The 20,024-nt window shown below is 39.1% G+C and overlaps 1 protein-coding gene across 1 annotated transcript; it reads right to left on the bottom strand.

Moving 5' to 3' along the window:
• Window positions 1–386: 386 nt before the first annotated feature.
• Window positions 387–17,735, bottom strand: anos1a (anosmin 1a). Its single transcript, XM_028472416.1, has 14 exons — window positions 17,550–17,735; window positions 14,086–14,133; window positions 7,729–7,794; window positions 6,950–7,172; window positions 6,684–6,868; window positions 6,456–6,585; window positions 5,942–6,147; window positions 5,149–5,275; window positions 4,843–4,950; window positions 2,972–3,060; window positions 2,718–2,889; window positions 2,218–2,447; window positions 867–1,008; window positions 387–769 (listed from the first exon to the last, which is right to left on the bottom strand). The coding sequence occupies exons 1-14, from the start codon at window positions 17,733–17,735 to the stop codon at window positions 717–719; spliced, it is 1,965 nt and encodes a 654-aa protein (XP_028328217.1). The 3' UTR covers window positions 387–716.
• Window positions 17,736–20,024: the final 2,289 nt, after the last annotated feature.

The following is a 20,024-nucleotide window of genomic DNA, read 5'->3' as shown; positions in this document are numbered from 1 at the left end:
TTTCGTTTTGTTATTTTGTATTTAAAAAATCTAATTTTGTGAGTTTTTAATGTCAATTAGTATACTTTCCTCTTGTTTTGTTTATTTTTTGTAAATTTTCATAGTCATCTTGTGTATTTTTCTGTCATTTTGTGTATTTTTGTTGTAGTTTGTGTGTTCTTAGTATCATGCAATACATTTTTCTCTCGTTCTGCATGTTTTTGTTGTGATTTTGTGAGTTTTTGGTAGTAATTTGAATGATTTTCTCTCATTTTGTTTCTTTTTGTTGTAGTTTGTGTGTTCTTGGCATCATATAGTGTAATTCGCTCTCATTTTGTGTGTTTTTGTTGTCATTTTGTGAGTTTTTGGTATTATTTTTTAACATTTCTTGAGTTCATTTTGTGTGCCTATGTTATCGTTTTGTTTATTTTTCTGATATTTTCGTAGTCATCTTGTGTATTTTTTGTCATCTTGTGTATTTTTTTGTCATGTTGTGTATTTTTTTGTCATGTTGTGTATTCTTGGAGTTTCCTATTCACGAGTCACACAAAGGGCTGCTATCTGCCCATGTCTGCAGTGAAACATTCCCACGGGGACCTGTGATGATATGATATCACTGCTAATATTATATAGAATCTTTATCAACGTCTGAAAAATCTTATACTTGGTCTTTTTTGTTGTTTTGTTGTCATCGATCCATCAACTTCCAACACGTTCTTTGTGTATTTGTGATTGTTTCAGTGCTTTACAGATTTGAGTTGCTTGTAATGCTGCGTTCTCAACCTGGATCCTGGTTGAAGAGCACAAAAAAAGGTTAAAACTTGCTCTTAATCCCAGAATATTTCTAGCCATAAAATGAAAAGTGAGTTCATAAAACAATGTCTTACTGTGCCTGGGGATACTTTGGTAACCTGGAGTCTGGAAGTTTCTGCTGGTTACGGGACCTTCACCCTCTTGTGTGATGGCCTGGACCGCCAACCGGTACAAACTGTCATGTTGTAGGCCCGACACCACCAAAACATGACCATCCTGTGAGAAGACAATAAACTTCTGTATTCTTCACAATATATCTTTATCTTCTACGTCTGCTAAACTCAAATCAACCCCTTTGATCCTCGAACTCAGAAACAGGCAACTTTGATCACAGCGGCAACCACTAAAATGTGATTGTTTGATCTAAGGGCAACATTATTAACATTCATGTCAACACTTAGAATATTGACCAACTTGACTAACTCTAAATTGTTTATTCTTCCCTCATTTGGTGTATTTTTCTTTTCATTTTGTATATTTTTCTCTAATTCTGTGTATTTTTTAATTCATTTTGTTAATTTTCGGTGTGATTTTTTAAGTTTTCCTTTCATTTTATGTAATTTTGTTGACATTTTGTAAATATTTACTTTATTTTTGTGTGTTATTATTATCATTTTGTGCATTGTTCAATCATTTTTGGAGTAATTTTGTGTATTTTTTGCTGTTGTTTAGTCAGGTGCTCCTGCCGTTGTTTTGGTTTTCTGACATTTTTTGTGTTTTTGCTGTCATTTTGTGAATATTTCTGGCCTTTTTGTGCATTTTCATTGCCCCTTAGTACATTTGTGTGTATTTAAAGTAAATGTATGTATTTTTGCTGTTGTTTTGTTCCTGCTGTTCAATTTTGCTGGCTTTCTATCATTTTATGCGTTTTTGTTGTCATTTTGCACATTTGTCTGTCGTTCTTGTGTGTTTTTTAACCCCTTCGTGCATTTTTCAGTAAATGTGTGCATTTGGAGTAATTTTGTCTATTTTTGCTGTTGTTTTGTGTATTTTTGCAGTGGTTTTGTGTATTTTTTGCTGTTGTTTTGTGTATTTTTGCAGTGGTTTTGTGTATTTTTGCTGTTGTTTTGTGACGCTGCTGTTGGTTAGTGTTGATTTTCTGTTATTTTGTGTTTGTTGTCATTTTGTACATTTTCGGTTGTTTTTGTGTATTCCTAATGTCCTTTTGTGCATTTTTCAGTAAATTGATGTGTAATTGGAGTAATTTTGTGTATTTTAGCTGTTGTATTGTGTGTTTTTACTGGTTTTTCTGTCGCTTTCTGTCATTTTGTACCTTTATTTTGGTGGCCACACAAAATTAGGCAGGCCGGCAGTTGCCTACATCTGCTCTAGCTAGTTAGACGTTCATGTTTTAATACTAAATGCTGGCAGAGGTAAACAGTATTACCATAATCTGTATTAAACTTCAGTCTCGTGTACACTAACCGGGGGTAGGATCTGGGACTGAGATATGAGACTGTGCGGCAGCTTGTTGCTGTTGAGGCGGTTGGTGGAGATGACCTCGGCCCATGTGACCTGGAAACCAAAGAGCTCCTGGTCGGGCGGAACCTCGGACACATCCCAGCTGAAAATGGCCGTCACGTTCGTCCCTTTGCGGTACTCGAAGGACGCGGTTAGGTTTGCTGCTTTCACCGGCGCCTTCGGAAGAGTTCCATCTGGAACACAAGTATAGTAATTCATATAGAAACACATCCTCTCTAAAAAGTTTTAGTTTGTAATTCATAACAAAGTTACAACATGGAAATAAAACTACTTCTCTGTCTCTGTTTTGTTTGTACGTTGCCATGGCAGCAGTTAAGTGTATAAATAGAGGATGTGAGCATGTCCTTAGGGCCACCAATGATTACAACATTCTCAAAATTCAAAACTTGAAATGATTCCTATCCAAGCATAGTCACAATAATCCATTCTCTCTTCTAGCTCACCTGTGTGTCTCTGACAGCTGATAGGTTTGCTGCTCTTGGACTGGATATTGGCACAGGAAGGCGTGTAGAAGCTGGTGCCTTCCACCAGAGGGCGACTACTTTTGCTGATGGGTTGCACTAGGACTTTGTATTTACAGGAGAACAGCAGGTCCTCCAGACTGATGAAGCTATCCTACAACACAAAGGCATAGGACGGTTATTAGGATGCACAGGAAGCTCATATTTTTGCCTTATGTTTGCATTATTAATGTTACTTTTGTGCTGATTTTCTCCATGGGTCTGGTCTGGTTGTCCGCACAATACTCTGGTCCCCATTGGACTTTGTAGAACTCAACTGAAGGATCTAAACAAAAGGACAAGATAATGCAACGTTATTAGTTTAAAGCAGGGGTGTCCAATTCCGGTCCTCGAGGGCCACTATCCAGCATGTTTTAGATGTTTCCCTCTTCCAACACACCTGATTCAAATGATTAGGATCGTTATCAGGCTTCTGCAGAGCTGGATGAGGAGTTGATCATTTGAATCAGGTGTGTTGGAAGAGGGAAACATCTAAAACATGCTGGATAGTGGCCCTCGAGGACCGGAATTGGACACCCCTGGTTTAAAGGAATGGCAACACATTTTCTGCGTTCTGCATCCAAAAAACAACAACACAATAAACAACTTTTCTGTCTTCATTAAAGGAAAATGGTCCACTTTATTCCTGGAGGCACTATTGTGAATATGGTGTTTGGCTCAACTCCCCGTTACATAATGCAACTAATCAATGATGATGACAGAATTTTCCCTAAATATTCATATGACCGGTCTGCCAGATGAATTTACCAGATATGAGAAAGTAATAAATGAACTAAAATGTCTTATTTGACCACCAGGGGGAGTGCTGTTTAGGGGAGAGTGGAGTGAGCCATTACTCGTATCGTTTGTCATGGGTTCACATCAAGCACGACTTCAGCGTCTCTGGCGTCTAAATGAAAATAAAAATTAATGTAAATGACGCAACGTGTAGCGACCTACTGCACCTTCAAACGACGTGACTCCCACGATTCCAGCGACTCAATTGCACGACCTGAGTCGCTGGAAGTCGCTCGAAGTTGAAAATGTTAAACTTTTCAAGCGACTTCGAGTGACTCTGGGTCACGACGTCTAATCGGCAATGAGTTTCTCCCCACGTCACTGGGGTAGATGAAGCGATGAAACGAGAAAAAGCGACTCATCACAGGCGACTTAAGAAACTATAGTTGCTGAAGTCGCGTTCGGACTCCGAACACACTTTTAATCCTTATCTATCTTGATAAAACTGATCTATAGGTTAAATCAATGTTTCCATAACGTAACGCTGGGTACCGGTGTAGTGCTTTAAGTAGCTACCATTTTAACTGGTGATTGACTTTCTTTCTATGAAATAGTTTTTTATTTAATGATTCTCGTCCAAGTCTTGACAATTTAACTAAAGTATTTCAGTTTGGCAGATTTTGTTGTAAGAACGTAAGAGTGACTGCCCTCTATGGGTCGAAACCTGGTTATTACAATCAAACTTTGCTATTGGCTGAGGATGGTGGTTTGTGATGTTGTGGTGGCTACTTTCATCACAAATCGTCACTGGTAGCCCCGCCCCACCTATAAAAACCTGTTGACTCCGCAATCTGTGGTGAGTAGGTGGTTGAGTAGTGATTTCTTTCTTTCTAAAAAAAAAAAAAGCCCTTTTCTTTCCCTTCCCCCTTTTTTAAAGTGATGCCAGTGTTTATTTTGACGTAGCATTGCTCACAACAACAACAACAACACAAACTCGATTATGATCGTGGCAATTCCATTTTGAGCGTTCTTCCACATGACTTTTCGTTTTAATGGCAAGAATCACCATCGAAAGCCAGTAATGGAAACCTTCAGACTTTTTAAATGAGCTGAATAACAATTCATGGGGTCATTTCTAATGTTGTGCAATGTCGGCCTGGATTTCCTAATAAAATGTCACCACACATTTGTCACCATAGTGCTAATGAGACTAAAGTCAGATGTGGTGGTCAGGTTTAAAAAAAAAAAACACGCTTTTAAAAAAGCCCTCATTAAAATAGTGTTTGCACTGTCTGTTTTTTATATAAAATACACATCATTTGTAACACACCCATGCTGGTCTGCCAGTAAACATGAACCCGTAGCCGTCCATCCTGATAGAAAGGCGTGCCGACATCCAGGACATCTCTTTTAGGCTTTTGGGAAGCTTTGGTGGTAGCTTTAAAACAGAAAAAAGGTGGAGAACTTGACGGTTGGTTATATCTGCTCCCATACCTTTAGCTTGTAGAGTTAATTTAAATACATTTAGGTTACTAAAAAAAAAACTAAAACTTTTATTTATTTTAAAAAATGTGTTTGAAGATGAATGAATGGCATGTCTTCCTTAATATCTAAGGAGGCATAAACAAAGACCTACTGCGTTGCGTGGTGAAATGGAGAACACCTCGTGGTCCTTTGAGCTGTGTCTGTCCCCAGTAGGACACGGCCTGGACCTCCACACTGTAGCTCCTGTTGGACCTCATGCTGCCCAGCTCCACACGGCTCTACAATACACACACACACACACACACACACATAAGCTTTATTTGTGCAGACATGCATTGTATAATCATCTAACTTTCAGAAGTTACTAAAAAGTCTTACGGACACAAAGATTAAAGCAATAGTTTGAAAGTTTTCCCAAAGTATTGGACGGTGTCAATTCAGTTGTTATGACAACTTGGATGTCATGTGGCATCTTGTAGGTCTCCTGCTTTTGGCCCGAACACCCCTGACAAATGAAAGAATTGTTCTCCAGGACTTGTTAAAGTGTTGAACCAAAACTTTAGTCGCATGGACTTTCCTTGATGGCAAAAAATGAAAGTTAAATGCGGAATTCACGTTCTAAAATCTTGCGCTGTGTAATAACATGGATTTTGTGCTAAATTAAATGAAATGTAGCGAAATGACAGACTGTAACTTCACTTACAATACGTGTTTTGGGAAAATGTAAGGCATTACCACTGAAAACGATATTCTTGCAGCATAATCTTGCATGATTTCAATGTAACCCTAGCAGCTTCCATAAGTCAGCTTGAACATTGAAATATAAAATTATTAACAGTAGTGGACCCTATTAACCCTATTTAGCTCATTTGGTATGATTTTGGGAAGTTTCGCAGTGAGGAAAGTCATCTCAATAAGAAATAAGTGTTTCCATCTGTTCACACCTGTCTTACTGTCTTCCTCCTCTTGCTCACAGATGAGGCAGTGGGATGTCCAGCTGCTGTCCAACTCCAGCTGACCATGTAGTGGTGGACGGGGACGTCCAAGTCCATTGGCATGCTCCACAGGATCTTTGCCGAGACCTCCCTGCCAGGGCTAAAGGTCATGTTGGCCACTCTGATATCAGAGGGGGCTGGAGGGAGGGAGGGGTCTGAGGAAGAGATGTGTGGACAAAAATATCAGTAACCAGTGGTAATGGATCTTTGCTGTAGTGTCAACAGGACATCAATGATACAATCAGAGGCTGCAACTGGTTTAGCCTCAAGAATCAACAGGTTTCTATCTAAATTAAAGAAAATAATGCACTTCACCACTTTATCTAATGTAATGAGAAAAGAAATGAGCAGTTGGACGACCCTTTCAGAAATAAAACTCAAAATCCACCAAAAAAAAGGTCATTTTTAGATCACGACCACCCAGTCGCGCTAAGTTGTCTAACCATGTTTTTTTTCCTCTCACCTTTCCTGGAGTGGATGTGTTTACTCGGTGTGGTGAAACCTCTGGTCCCGTGGGTGTTAACAGCTGCCACTTTGAACTGGTACCAGCGACCAGGCCGGATGTCGGACAACCTCACCCCCTGCACCGTGGTCTGGGATTCCCCAAGGAAATGACAGAGAGTTATCAAGAAAGTCCATGTTTGACAGAAGAAATTGTGTTCTACACGTGATGCTATTTGCCCAAGCTAACCTGCGCAACCACCTCCCAGGAGGTAGCGGTATCCTCGCTGGGCTGAATGCCAAAGTTCCACCTTCTCTGCAGAACGTAGATCACGGGTTCGGCTGAGATGTTGAAGCGAGAAGACCAACGCACCTCCAGCTGACCAGAGGGAAGTTCTTCAAAGGCTATTTCCTTCCTTGGCTTCAAAGGAACACCTGAGGGTGCAAAAAGTAGTCAGACCCACAAGACCCTTTGGAGGGTTTTGCGTTGGTCTCGCAGTAAAATGGTAGGCTTACCTTTGTAAAGGTTCTTAGGGTTTTGACACGTGTGGCCACAGTCGTTGGAGCAGCATTTCTTCTGAGCAGGACAATCTCTGTCCTGATCACAGCTCTCCACGCAGGCGGCCTCGAAGCCGCTGGCTCTGTTGGCAGGTGGACACACCCCCTGCTTCACCACCACCACGGACCACAGGAACTCACAGCTGGTCACACATTCCCAGTGCTTCTTGGGAAACACTCGCTGGACACGTCCAAGAAAAACCAAGTAGCAATAAATGACGATTTTATTTTCATTATTACTTAATGTTATGTTGGTGATTTAAATCAGTGGTTCTCAAACTTTTTTGGCCCAAGTACCCCCGTTATCTTACTTTTGAATTCAAGTACTTCCTTTTGTCCGATTATAACATTTTACTCAGAATACAATGAAAAAACAACTGTAGTACATAATAATGAGATGAATGAATGTTAAAACAAATTTTAAAGAATCTAATTTTGTAAATAATTGGAATAAACCAGTATTTAGTGCCTCCTGAATAGATTTATTTCTATACTTTCAATCATTTCCGGTCATCTCCCGCCTGGTGTGGGACCAAGACTGTTCAGTTCATGTTCTAATCAAGTTATATTCTATCATCATTATTATAATGAACATAAAACCCAATGTTTTTAATGGTTTTGTTTTGTTCATTTTCAACTCTATCTCTCAAGAGTGCCATCACGTACCCCAATTCGAGAAACACTGATTTAGGTGTGTGTGTGTGTGTGTGTGTGTGTGTGTGTGTGTGTGTGTGTACCTCACACATCTCTCTGCAACTGCTCTTTCTCTTAATTTCCCAGGATTCTTTGCAGGGCTCCAGGCACTATGGAAGTTTACACCGTTAGCGTTAACTGTGCTAGCAGAGAAAATGAAGACAGAATATTAAACAGCTGACCCCTGTAGATTGAGGCTTAAGTGTCTTCCATGTAAATATTTCAGGTATAGGAGACATTGGAGGGCTTAAATGTGAGAAATCAACGCTAAAAAAAAACGTAAATTTTAATATTGAGGGCTTGACGTTACATTGTGTGTTTGTTACTAGAGCGTGCCAGGACCTAACTGTGTGGCCTTCTGTATTAGACCCTGCATCAGTAAGCTGAGCTAGCCTGGAGGAGTGAGGCTTTTTCCATTGTAATTTCATGCTGTAGTGAGAAACAGTAGGGCAACGTACACCACTAACACAAGGGCATAATAAGTCATGTGAAAGTTGCCATAGGGACAGTGCATGCTTGCTTGAAGGTGGAGAACTGTACAGAGAGAGTGTTTGATTTGTTCAATCTCAGACTTCCAACTTCTTTTAGATTATCTGGCGAAATCCCAAGTCGTTCCCTAGTTCGACTCTTTTAGCCACCAGAAACAGACATATACATCAACTCTTCATCCATTTTTATTAACCTGCCTCATCTTGCACTCAAGGTTACGGAGGTCTGTGGGAGCCACACAGTCTGCCTATAGCTATAAACACCTAAGGTGCTTATCTGCACATTGTCAGTATCTGTATTTCCATTACCCTTGGAATTGCGCAAAATCTAAGTAGTGCAATAAAAACTGGTAATAGAAACACCTGCGTTTCAAAAAAACACTCAAATTTCGCAAAAGACTCACGAGGAGGAATTTCAGACGTTTCAATGTTGAAATGTGACGCAAAAGCGCCATGGCAACACTTTGTCTGCAATCACACGTCACAGAACGTGACGTACTTGGTCACGTGACCACTTCTCTCCGAGAAACCATGGCGCAGTACATGTAAACAGACGACGAGAAAGGGACATTTCTTAGCATTATTACTGCCACATGAGACAGCAAACGATACAGGAATGCGGCGCGTTATGAGGAGGTTTGGAGCATCCGTCTTCCTGCAGCGAAGTCTCGTGGGATGAGATTTCACAGGAGTTACGAAACAAACCTTCAATGGAAACACGTTGAAAACACAATTACACTTTATCGACATTCAGAAATATCACATTTAATTTGCAAAAATCTGTAATGGAAACCCACCTAGTTTGTGGCAAGGCCACAATCATTTACTGCTGTGGGAAATGTCGAGAATAAGAATTATTATAATAATTATATTCAATTATTGTTAAATGTTTTTGGTTAATGTTGTTATGTATTATGGATGCTTTGGTTATTGTGTTTTATTTTAGTTATAATGAGAATATTGTTTGTACATCTTATCTAATCTTTATGTCATGCATATATAGCTTGTGTTGTAGACTTCATCAAGAAGAGCTACTGCAGTATATTATTGACAACCTTCTTGTTGCAGATGCTGTTGGCAATGCAACATTCCCCAGGAAGGAGAAGGTGTGTAGAATTTAAAAGCAAAAGTCAAAAGGAGGATAACAGTGTTACTACCAATTGAGGACAGCTTCACTTCTGTCCCATCCAGAATGTTTTGAAGCATGTCTGATAGCTCTGTTCCAGCACTGCCATCTCCCATCTTCCCTCCCTGGTCTCCAGCAGACACTCACTCACGCTAATCCAGACTGACGTTCCAACTCCCTTTCCTCTCTCTCTGAACCTCGACGGCAGTTCGTTTTCTGCCCCATTTCAAGCTTAAGTCAAGCATTCCTTCCCAGAGCAATAGGAATAAAGCTGATTGGGAGCACAGCGTTTTGAAACATCAAAGCGCTTCTACAGCTAGCAAAGATAACAAACGGGCATCTGAGTGTGTAGGGGCGAGCTCAACATGTCTTCAAATCAGAAACAAGTTTTTCATCTTCTTCCACAAATTTTCTCAATGGAAAGTTTATTTCACACTTTCAACAATTGCAGTTTAATCTGGGAACTAAACAGATTGCGTGAAAAGTCAGAGTTGACTAGCAAGGAAGTTGCCATATGTGATAGATTGATGACGTTGTGTATATATAAAGGGGACGATAGAAATACGCAGGACAGACATTTTAAAAAAAGACAAATTATAGAAGTACTGATGGCTCTGATGATGATAAGTTAAAGTTCACTTTCTTTTTTTATTCTAAAAAAAAACAAGTTACGCAGCATGGAAATGGACATGAGTGCACAGAAAGATAACTGCACTGCGGAAAAAGTCACTAGATTTGTTGCTAGTTGCATGTTTGTTGGGTCTGAAAAGTCACTAAATATAGCAACAACTGATTACACCCAGTGTTAGCAACCGAGCAACACCCTACATCTGAGCATTAGCATGTTGCTAATTCATAAGAGGTCGGGGGTCAGCTATCAATTGTATTTTTCTATGTTTGAATGAGAATCTTTAACATATCTAAACTAATAACTATTAACAGTAAATTGCTTGTGAGAAGTTACAGCCATTGTGCAAGCAAGAGTTATTGCTAAACTAGCTGCTTATGTGATGTATTTTTCATTTCTATGCGAAACTAAACATGCTAGTTCGTTTTTTGGCCTATTGTTAATGCAACACGTATGAGAAACACCATGACGTTAATGAAAGTCTTGCAAACTTATTATTTGATTGATAACTTGGTTGTTTGTGAAGTATTTTAGCTCTTCATGCCCTCATTGTTTCATTATTGGGTGTCTTTTAATGATGTTTAATTTGTTCTGTTTTAATCAGTTATTCCCCGTTCTGAACTAAATTCACATCTTTAGAATCAAGAAATATTAAAGCTAGGGATGTAACGATTCACTCAACTCCTGATACGATTCGATTTACGCTACTGGGTTCACGATACGATTCTCTCACGATTTATTTTACAAAGTGGGACTGTAGGCAAATGATGACTGAAAAATTCCTTTAAAATACTGTACTATTTTCCTTTTATTTTTCATTGTCAAAATAATCCCTTGATAAACTATTCAGAACAATGCAATTTAACTAAAAATAAATCTTGAATAAAATAAATAAAGGAATAAGACAAATGAAGAAGAAGCCTATTAATTTAAATTCTGGTTCTATAGTAAACAATGCAAAACTGCGTAATAGTTCCTTTTCTTTTTAAAAGTGCAACTGAAAATGTAATTTTCAAAGTATCGTGATACCTATGAATCGATTTTTATCTGCCTTGCGATTAATCGTTACATCCCTAATTAAAGCAGTTAATATTAACTTTTTAGCGTTAGCGAGTTTTCTCAAGGAGCCTAAAACAATCAATATGGTTTCCAGTAAATATGAAATACCAAGGTGTGTGTGTGTGTGTGTGTGTGTGTGTGTGCGCGTGTGCGTGTGTGCGTGTGCGTGTGTGTGTTTTGATGTTGGATGTTCCTCCAGTCCTCCATGACCAACCAAGGATAATAGAACAGGCATCGCTGCTGCTTTTTTCTTCAGTGCTTAGTGTTGTTTGATTCAGTGCCCAGGAAAACTCCACAGAGAGAAAAACAGACTGTTTGTGTCCGGCCTCCTTTGTGAAAGTAGCCCAGTGAATTAAAACCACGCCATTTTTATTCCTAAAAAAAAGAACTGGAAGCAATTTATTTAAAGCTTGTGTCTTTTATTAGCTTGAAATGGTGACTTTGAGGCGGGAAGGTGAAGGAAGAAGAGGCGGTCGGGTTCTAATTCAAACATCACAACAAGGCTGCACTGCAGGGAGTGTTGAAGCGTGCTAATGACTGCCAAGTGCTACTGAAAGGTCATTAGACGGCGCTCGATGCCAATTGTCTATGTTGCGGGTTCAGACACCAGTGTCGGTGCACACGCACTCCATGCTTCCACCGTGTCTTCCTGTGCTGGATCGAAGCTGTGTGAGACTGTCTGGCTAATCAACTCTGGCACTTGCAAATGGCTATCTGCCTGGAGGAAACAGTGACAGCAGGATTAACAAGCACTCATTACCACCGCGGTCCAGGAGGACGACACCGCGGCCAAATGATGGCAAGGCAAAGTCAGAGTCCCCTGACGTACAGCAACGTGATAAATCTTGAATTTTGATGCATTCATATTGCAGTGGTTCCAGGCCTGTTCATGACTTACTCTTGAGCTTTGAAATAAACCTCCAAAAAATAACATTTAAACTTCAAATTACTTTGCATTAACTGTACCATGATTCGTTCTGGTTGACGGAGTCACATAAACGTCAATGTGTGTAACTCGGTGGCTAAATGAGGGACATCATCATACGACGGTGTGTAGCAGTATTTACAGAATAGCTGTTATTGAAGCCATGATTCTGGTCATCTCAGGATAATAAAAACAATGTCTGTCACTGCCAAGTCTGTCCCTTCTGTACATATTATTCTACCTCTTTTTTCTGCATGAAGAAATCACACATTTAACAACGTTAAACGAGAGAAATCAAAACTACAAGAACATACTATTGCATAGGGGGAGTTTGCGGGGGGCAGGGGGAGCATTGCACCCCTCCCTACTCATAATATACATTATATACAAATATTTTTAGTGCTATAAAACACAGTGACTCTACAAAATGTACAGCATATGAATTTATTTGTTGTTCTTTTAAAAGTACATGTTATTATTTGGGTGCTCGTCTTCTGATGTGCAATTCTTCTAAATGGGGAAGCGACACTGCACCCAGCAGGTCATGTATGGTACTGCAGCAAAAAGGAACTAGAAAGCAGCCGACTGCCTGATTTTGTAGTCAACATTATCAATTATGTTACTAATAATCTTTGCATTATTGTAGACATTACACACATTGTGGTTGGTGCAAATCTTGAGACGGTTTATATATTTGATTATAGTTTTTGTTTTGCCTTCTCTGGCAAGAATCCCGAACTCCGCCTACGCACTCTTGATTATGGATTGTTGTGAACACGCTTAGCCAGCATTCGGCAAGATCTGATGTTCTTTGTGGGTTTTTCCAACCTGAAAAGTGCCGGATTTGGGTAATTTTGCATCAAATGTGCCCATTCGAGTTGAGTCCTGTAACATTCCCTTGCTAGCTCTTCTATCTGTCATTTGATAGCATGGTTGTATCTCCACTGTCCAAGAGGAAAACCATCATTCTTCTGGGTAGGTGGGTCTTTAATCATGGGAACATTTGAATATATCACAGGGAAGCTCGGCCCACATGTGCTTCATCTTTGAATCCTTGATGTATTGGGCGGATGCCTACAATGATGTACGACATGTGAGAAGTTCGGTGATGAACACAGTAGCTCAGCCTCCATCAGTACTGTACATACGGTGCACGCTGTCTGATTTATTGCCACATGTTCACACAAAGCGACAAACAAGACCTGTCTGCACACAGTGATTTATAGCAGCAGAAATCGCCTGCAACACCATATGATATAATATTGTTGGACTGGGTGGTGTTTTTATTTGTCACATGTACATAATGTGATTTCACACAGTTCAGTTAGAAGCTTTTGTTAGCAGGTAAATGCTTTAGCGGGACCTAAAAGTGAAACGCAGCCCTCAAATATGATGTTCCCTACACCGTGCATTATTGATTGCTGGATATATCATTTAAAAAGCAATATACATGATGTATATAAGTTCTCCAAAGTTCTCCAAAGTTTTGAGTCTGGATAAATGGACTTCACTTATCCACACTTTATACTCTAATGTATTTATTTACATTTTTCATGCTTGTTCATGTTCATTTAATCAGAATTAGAATCAGATATACTTTGTTTATCTCAGGGGGAAATTGCTTTGTTTTTTTTATCTACAAATGCTCCAGAATATTTTGATTCTGAAAACACTAAAACATAGGAAAGATAAAGAAATTGCACTTAATTAAATACTAGTACAGTATCATCACTTTAACCATAAGCCATACTCTAACCCTTACCTTAACCCTGAATTAAATGATCTAATCAGATTTAGTTGCACAAAATATATTCCAAATGAAATAGATGAGTTTGAAAGTTGAGACCCACGGCACGAAATAGATGTGGAAATTGTGTTGACAAGCACAGAAATAGAAATTCCTTCTCATCGTGAAAGTGTCACATTTTCCCGTGAGATTATGTTGTAATATTACAGTATTGAAATATTAGTAGCAGCAGCAGCAGCTTCCTTTGTCCCATGTAAATCAATAATAATAATAATAATTAATTAGCCAAAGGGACCTTATTTTTATTGTTGTGAGGCATCATTTTAATGAAATGACCTCAGTGTTAGTCCAAAGTCTGTTTCTAGAGATTTTAGGAAACAATGAACGTATTAAGTTACAAGCTTTTGCTCTAGAAAGTGATTTCTTACCTTTGCACACTGTTTGTGACGTTGACACCAGCCCAAGGATCCAATCTCCTGTTGGGGAGAAAAGATAATTCAACCAAAGAGACAAATGAATGGGTTTAGTCTCATTATTTTAAGTGCAAGGGAATACAACTTAATGCCTAATTTATGGCTTCGTCCTGTCACAGCACAAAGACAAGCTGTATAATTATGGTTCGTGGGAGCTTTGCAGACTCTGGAGTTCACACATTTTCTCTAGCACAGCTGTGATTTTCTGTGTAAAGACAAATGACTGTTTTTCTGTGCTCTGTATGGGACTGTCCTCATGGATTTCTGCGCAGAGCTGGCGGCTGTTTGCAGAGAAATAATGAGCCTGTTCCCAGGATCGCTGGTCAAGCCCTTCTGGTCTATTCGTTTTTCATGGTGATTATTAAATAAACATTAGTGGGAGGTGTTGTAAACTCTCTGGTCTTTAGTCAAGGCTGGTCACATTTAATCGTACATTATTTTTTTGTACATTCACCCTATATATCGTCCTTGGGTATTAATCATTGAATTAAATCTTTGAAATATGAAGCTGTAATATGGTTTCTGGGAATAATATGATGTCTGCTAATTCTAAAACAGAGTTTTTTTTTTTGATCTCCCAAAATGTGAAGGTATTTTATTCTGAAAATTGAACTGCAAATGGTCAAAATTGCAGAATGTTGGTTCACATTATGGCCTGGCTGTCTGTTCATTGTAGTTTGAAAACCAATAAGCAAAATACAGGCAAGCAATTTAGCAAATTGCGATAGCGGAAAGCAGCTTGTGTCCCAAGGTTATGCTTGATTTGTTGCGTGTTTTCACATCCCCACTGCCTTTTTGAAGAGATGACAAGTGCCTGCTCAATAAGCGAGTTTCTTGGGTAACTAATAGCAACGCATGAATGTTCTGCATCACTGATAATGCTGCTGTGTCCTGTAAGAGGCCAGCTAACAGCAGTGGCTAGTGCATTGCCAAAAAATCATTGGGCATGTTCAAAAACAAAAGCTGACATGTCCCCTTACTCGTGTTCGTTGCTGAGCTAGAGGTAACGCATAGCATGGCAAAGCCTCATGAAATTCAAATGTGGACATGCACACTACAAAAGAAATAACATTGGGACATTTTCAAAAGAAACACCACCTGTATGCTAGTAGTAGTTCAAATAATAGCTAACACCATAGATGTAGTATGCAAGAAATACCCGGATTTATACTATATCGGGGCATTTTTAAGTATGCACGTTTGGCACACTAGTAATCCTACTCAACCGCCCCATGATGCATTGCAAGTGGAGCGAAAATTCGTCCTGAGACCCGCTTCAAGCTAAAAAACAAACATCCACTTTTCAAAATAAAAGCACCTCTCCTTGTCTTCCATTAGTTTTTTTAAGCTTTTGTAAACAGGGCTCTTCTTTTTAAGTTAACAGGAAGTTTTGTCTCCGAGATCTCCGAAATGTCGGCATGAGAGGATTTTCCGAGACTTTTTTGGATCAAATGAGCACATGCTGATATTCTACTTAAAATGTTTTTCAGAACTTTCAAAAGTGGAGAATCAACGGTGATATTTAGCCTCAGTGTGCTTTAGGTTTGTGTCGTTGTAGGTTCAAAATGCATCTTGGGAAACTTTGAATTATATGGGAACAGTCATCACCCTAATCATACTTATAGCATATAGTAGACAGTATATACTCATTGAGTTTAGTATATAGTACGGTGTGTGGCATTTCGAACGCAGCCATCATCTTACCTCGTCATTTTAGCTTTAAATTAGGCTAACACCACGTAGCACCTCGGTTTAGAATAAAACGCTTTATTTCCCATTAAAAATGGTTGAAGAACTATACTTAGACTCTACTTGTAACCACTTACAGGATAAACAGCACTCAGATAATAAATCATACAAAACAAAATATGAAATATCATGCACCAAGTGTTGCTAGCTAAATCAATATCTGACTTTAACCAACAGTAGTTTTTAATCCATCATCCCTTCCCATCCCCAAAAACAGTGTGGAATATAAAAATGTCCTATTTTCCTCAGACAATGACAAAAAAAAAAAAAAAAGAGTAGCTGAACTCATCATGTAGAGCATTTGACATAAAATATGTTTAGTGTATTACCAAGAAACTAATTATGTGCACATTTGTTTAAAGAAAAGTACATTTTTCGCATGCTTTTAAACATTTAAATACCATCCATGGGGAGCAGCATCACATATTATTGCCTTAGTTGGTTTCCGGGAAGAGTTGAGCGGCACGTGGCCTTTCAAACACGGTGGCATTTGCTCCGTCGATAGTTAAATAGAGCGCGGTTGATGAAGAGCTGGGTCCCACTGTCCCCCCTGGGGACATTTTCTTCACATTTTCTGGGCAAACTGAGGCGCATCATTTAGGCTTGAGTGGAGTTGCAGTGGGAGACGGCGGTAAATCTCCTAAAGTGCCGTCACATGCAGAGAGGATGACTTACTGGCTACCGCAGAGTTAAAAGTCTATCCCTAAGCTTCGGATGCATTTTCAACAGGGTTCAATCAAACCAATTTAGATTCATTTCAGACCCACACGTCTCCATGTGGACAGAAATCAGCACAGACATCTTTGGTAAATAGAAACTGCTTGATTTTATAACATTTTTGTTGGAATTTTGACTTGCAGAGCCAACAGTTAATGCAGAAATCTGTCAACGCCCTGACCCCGTGTGATTGTGAAACTCAGCAATTTGAGTTCTACTCAACATTTTATACTCCATTACTTGTTTACTTTCTATTTTTGCAAACTCGGCAAAAAAAGACGACTCGTCTGCACCTGTTTAAGCACCTGTTGGTCGTGATGTTACTGTTACATAACACGTGAAATGATCACAGAGGAAAGAAAATCAACATAACTGTCTATTTGTAAACTGTAAATTTGTAATCTGTAAAGAAATTATGTGTATTTAATTTCTGCGATTTGAAAATTTGACCTTTTTGTTGGCGAAACATGAAAATGCTTTACATTTTTTGTGTTGAAAAAAGATGAATTTCAACATCATAATGCACGCGTTTCAATACAAAATTATGCTCACACTTTATTTGTAGTTTTATACATAAAGACTGATATTAGGACATTAGGTTTCATGAATAAGGCTGTCATTAAGTGTCGTTGGTTACCCTAACCCTAACCCTACCTTACGCCACTAAATCCCTCCACTTAACCCAAAAACATGCCAACATAGCTCCAAAGGTGTCATATTTTTATTTATTTTTTTTACAATTTGTGTTCAAAATTCTGAGGCCCAATTAGAGACTCTGATCAACCAGATTTGACCTCGACACATCGATCATAGTCAGATACCAGACTGTTGTGCTTAAATTTGTAAAATTGTATTACGACAAGTTTATAAATGCATTTTTTTTAAAAAATAATTCTGAAGTTTGAATTTTCACTTTTTTTCATTGCAAAGATATAATATGACGTCGTCCTTACCTGCTGATTATTTGGGAGTGACGCCAAGCTGTGCAAACTGAGGCACCGGGAAGCACAACGTGCCCTGGACACGCTCTCAGGCCAGGAGTCTTCATCATCAGCAGCAGCCTGGGGCCTCCTGGACCACACAGCAGAGCTGGACAGCAGAATAATCCACAGAGTCAGGCTGCGTGCATGGGACAGCATCCTCCTCCCTCTGTGTCTAAGAGTCAGGCTTAGGGAACAGGAGTAAGTGATGGAAAGCACTGACTATATCACCAAGGGAGGAGCTATAGCATGAGTGAGGTGTGGACATGCTGAGTGAGCAGAGTCAGAGAGGGATGGGAAGCAATGTCAGTGTCCATCCAGCCCCCATCCCAACAGAAATTCAACAAAATGGGTCAAAATTATGACAATTATTCTTCAAAACTTATTAAGAAACAACATAAAATGTGTATTCTCATATTTTAAAATAGCAATAACACTAATAATAATAATAAATCCACAAAAATGCCACTTTTGAGATGGGGCTGCACGATTAATTGAATTTTAATCATGATAAAGTTTGGGGTCTGCACTCAGTAATGTATTTATTCAGTTAGCCTTTGGTCCATTTTTAATTTTTGGGTTTATTTTTTTATTAATTTGTTTAGAATAATTGTTATTTAAAGCTTTATTTTGCACTGTGAACTGTACACACACATCGTTTGTTTAAAAGTAGTGTAATAAAATCACAGATTTGTTTCCAAACATAAAGATAATTGTGATTATAATGGTGATTACAATATTGTTAAAAACAATAATCGAGCTTATCATTTTGGCCATAATCGTGCAGCCCTATTTTGAGAACTACTGCCTTCAGCTGTGCACAATCTAAGGGTCATTATGACCCAAATGTGTACAATTAAAGTACAATTTCTCAGTATTCTATTCATGTCTTTTCCAGAATAAAACATAAAATATGTGATTTTTAGGCATAAGTCTGAAGATGCCATACAGTATATTTGTTATGTGGTAACGAATAGATATTTAAAAACTAATGGAAACATTTTATGAGAGTATTAAAAATACTAAGACGATGAATCCTAAGTATTTTGAAGACATGATTTTCAATCTAATGAATTTATTTCATCCAAGTTGATTTATCATAGATATAAGTATGAATGACCTCAAAATTCCTTCAATTTGTAGTCTAATTTCAAAATTTGCGGGAATTTGGTCTCAATATTTGTGACAGGTTTGCAGGATCTTACGAAATATTAAAGTGTTCTTGTGACAATTTTCGACAACAAAAATACTGAAATCGTGTATTATGAGCACAGAAACTTGGGCAGCCTCCGCAAGTATCGGAAACCATCGTTGACCTTGTACATTTATAAAGACTAAGATATCTAGAACTCATTTATATGATGATTTACATCCAGACTGGTGTTTTTAAGCGTTGGCCGAGTTGGATGCTTTTTCAGGCCAGATTAGGCCTGCGGACCGGGAGTTTGCACTCATATCCTCATCATACAACCTTTCACCTTTTGTATGATTATTTCTTCTTGTATTAGATTTGTAGGAACGTCATGTCACATTCAGACGATTGCAGTAGCAGCTTGAACAAGCTTCTCACATTCTTCGCGGTTGTTCGAGTGGAAACAGTTGTGCTGAGCTTACGCACAGGTGGTAATATTTTTCTTGAGTTATAGAATATTTGCTACTATGTGTAACCAACTTTCAGGGGATGTATTTTCCAGGGAATCCCAGGTGCAGTGTATTGTGGGTAGCTACCAAACAACAGCATTTTTATGGGTTACCCTGTTAAAGTAACCACAAACATACTTTATCTGTTATGCCGAGCTCGTTTTGCCTCGGGAAAGGAGAAAATATGACGTTTCGGAAACTCTGAAGAGATTTTCGTGGTGTTGGTAGTTCTGCACGCTTGCTGGAAGAAGCCCCGGAGCATCCAGCGGCGTTAATGAGGTGCCTGTGTTTCCTAGCCGTGTTGCGTTTCCAAACACACTTCAACGCACTCTTTAGTTTTATGGGATTGTCTTTGGTTTGGTTTACGGCAGCTCTGAGTTTAGGCCACTCTGACTCGGATACAGCAGGTTCCTGACACCACTGTGTTCGCACTAAAAGGCCACGAGACATCAGAAGTCCTTGCCTACTTTCCACTAACCCCCCATGGAGACAGAGGTTTGAGGCCCTCTTGAAACCTCCGGGGTTTTGAGCTGGACATCTGTTTGGAATATTCCCAAAATAAGACGTTAATAAAGTGCGAGTCTCCCGATCAGCGGGAGGTTGATGCTCTGGTGGTCCACCCGCAACAGGAAGAAAGAAATCCCTCTGAGCTCCTGAGCCCAGCGTTGTACTTAGTGCTGTACAAATAAAACAAAACAACACACTGACAGGCTAATAGAGTCAACGTGTGTGCAGTTACAGATGTGAGCGGAGGTCGAGCCACACTTTTTTCGTTTCTTGGAAAATGTCAAACACAGTTCAGGTGTA

Source organism: Gouania willdenowi, chromosome 2 (genome assembly GCF_900634775.1).
Source record: "Gouania willdenowi chromosome 2, fGouWil2.1, whole genome shotgun sequence".
Classification (NCBI taxonomy): domain Eukaryota; kingdom Metazoa; phylum Chordata; class Actinopteri; order Blenniiformes; family Gobiesocidae; genus Gouania; species Gouania willdenowi.
Note: the sequence above shows the minus strand (reverse complement) of the source record. Positions and strands in the feature narration are given on the sequence as shown.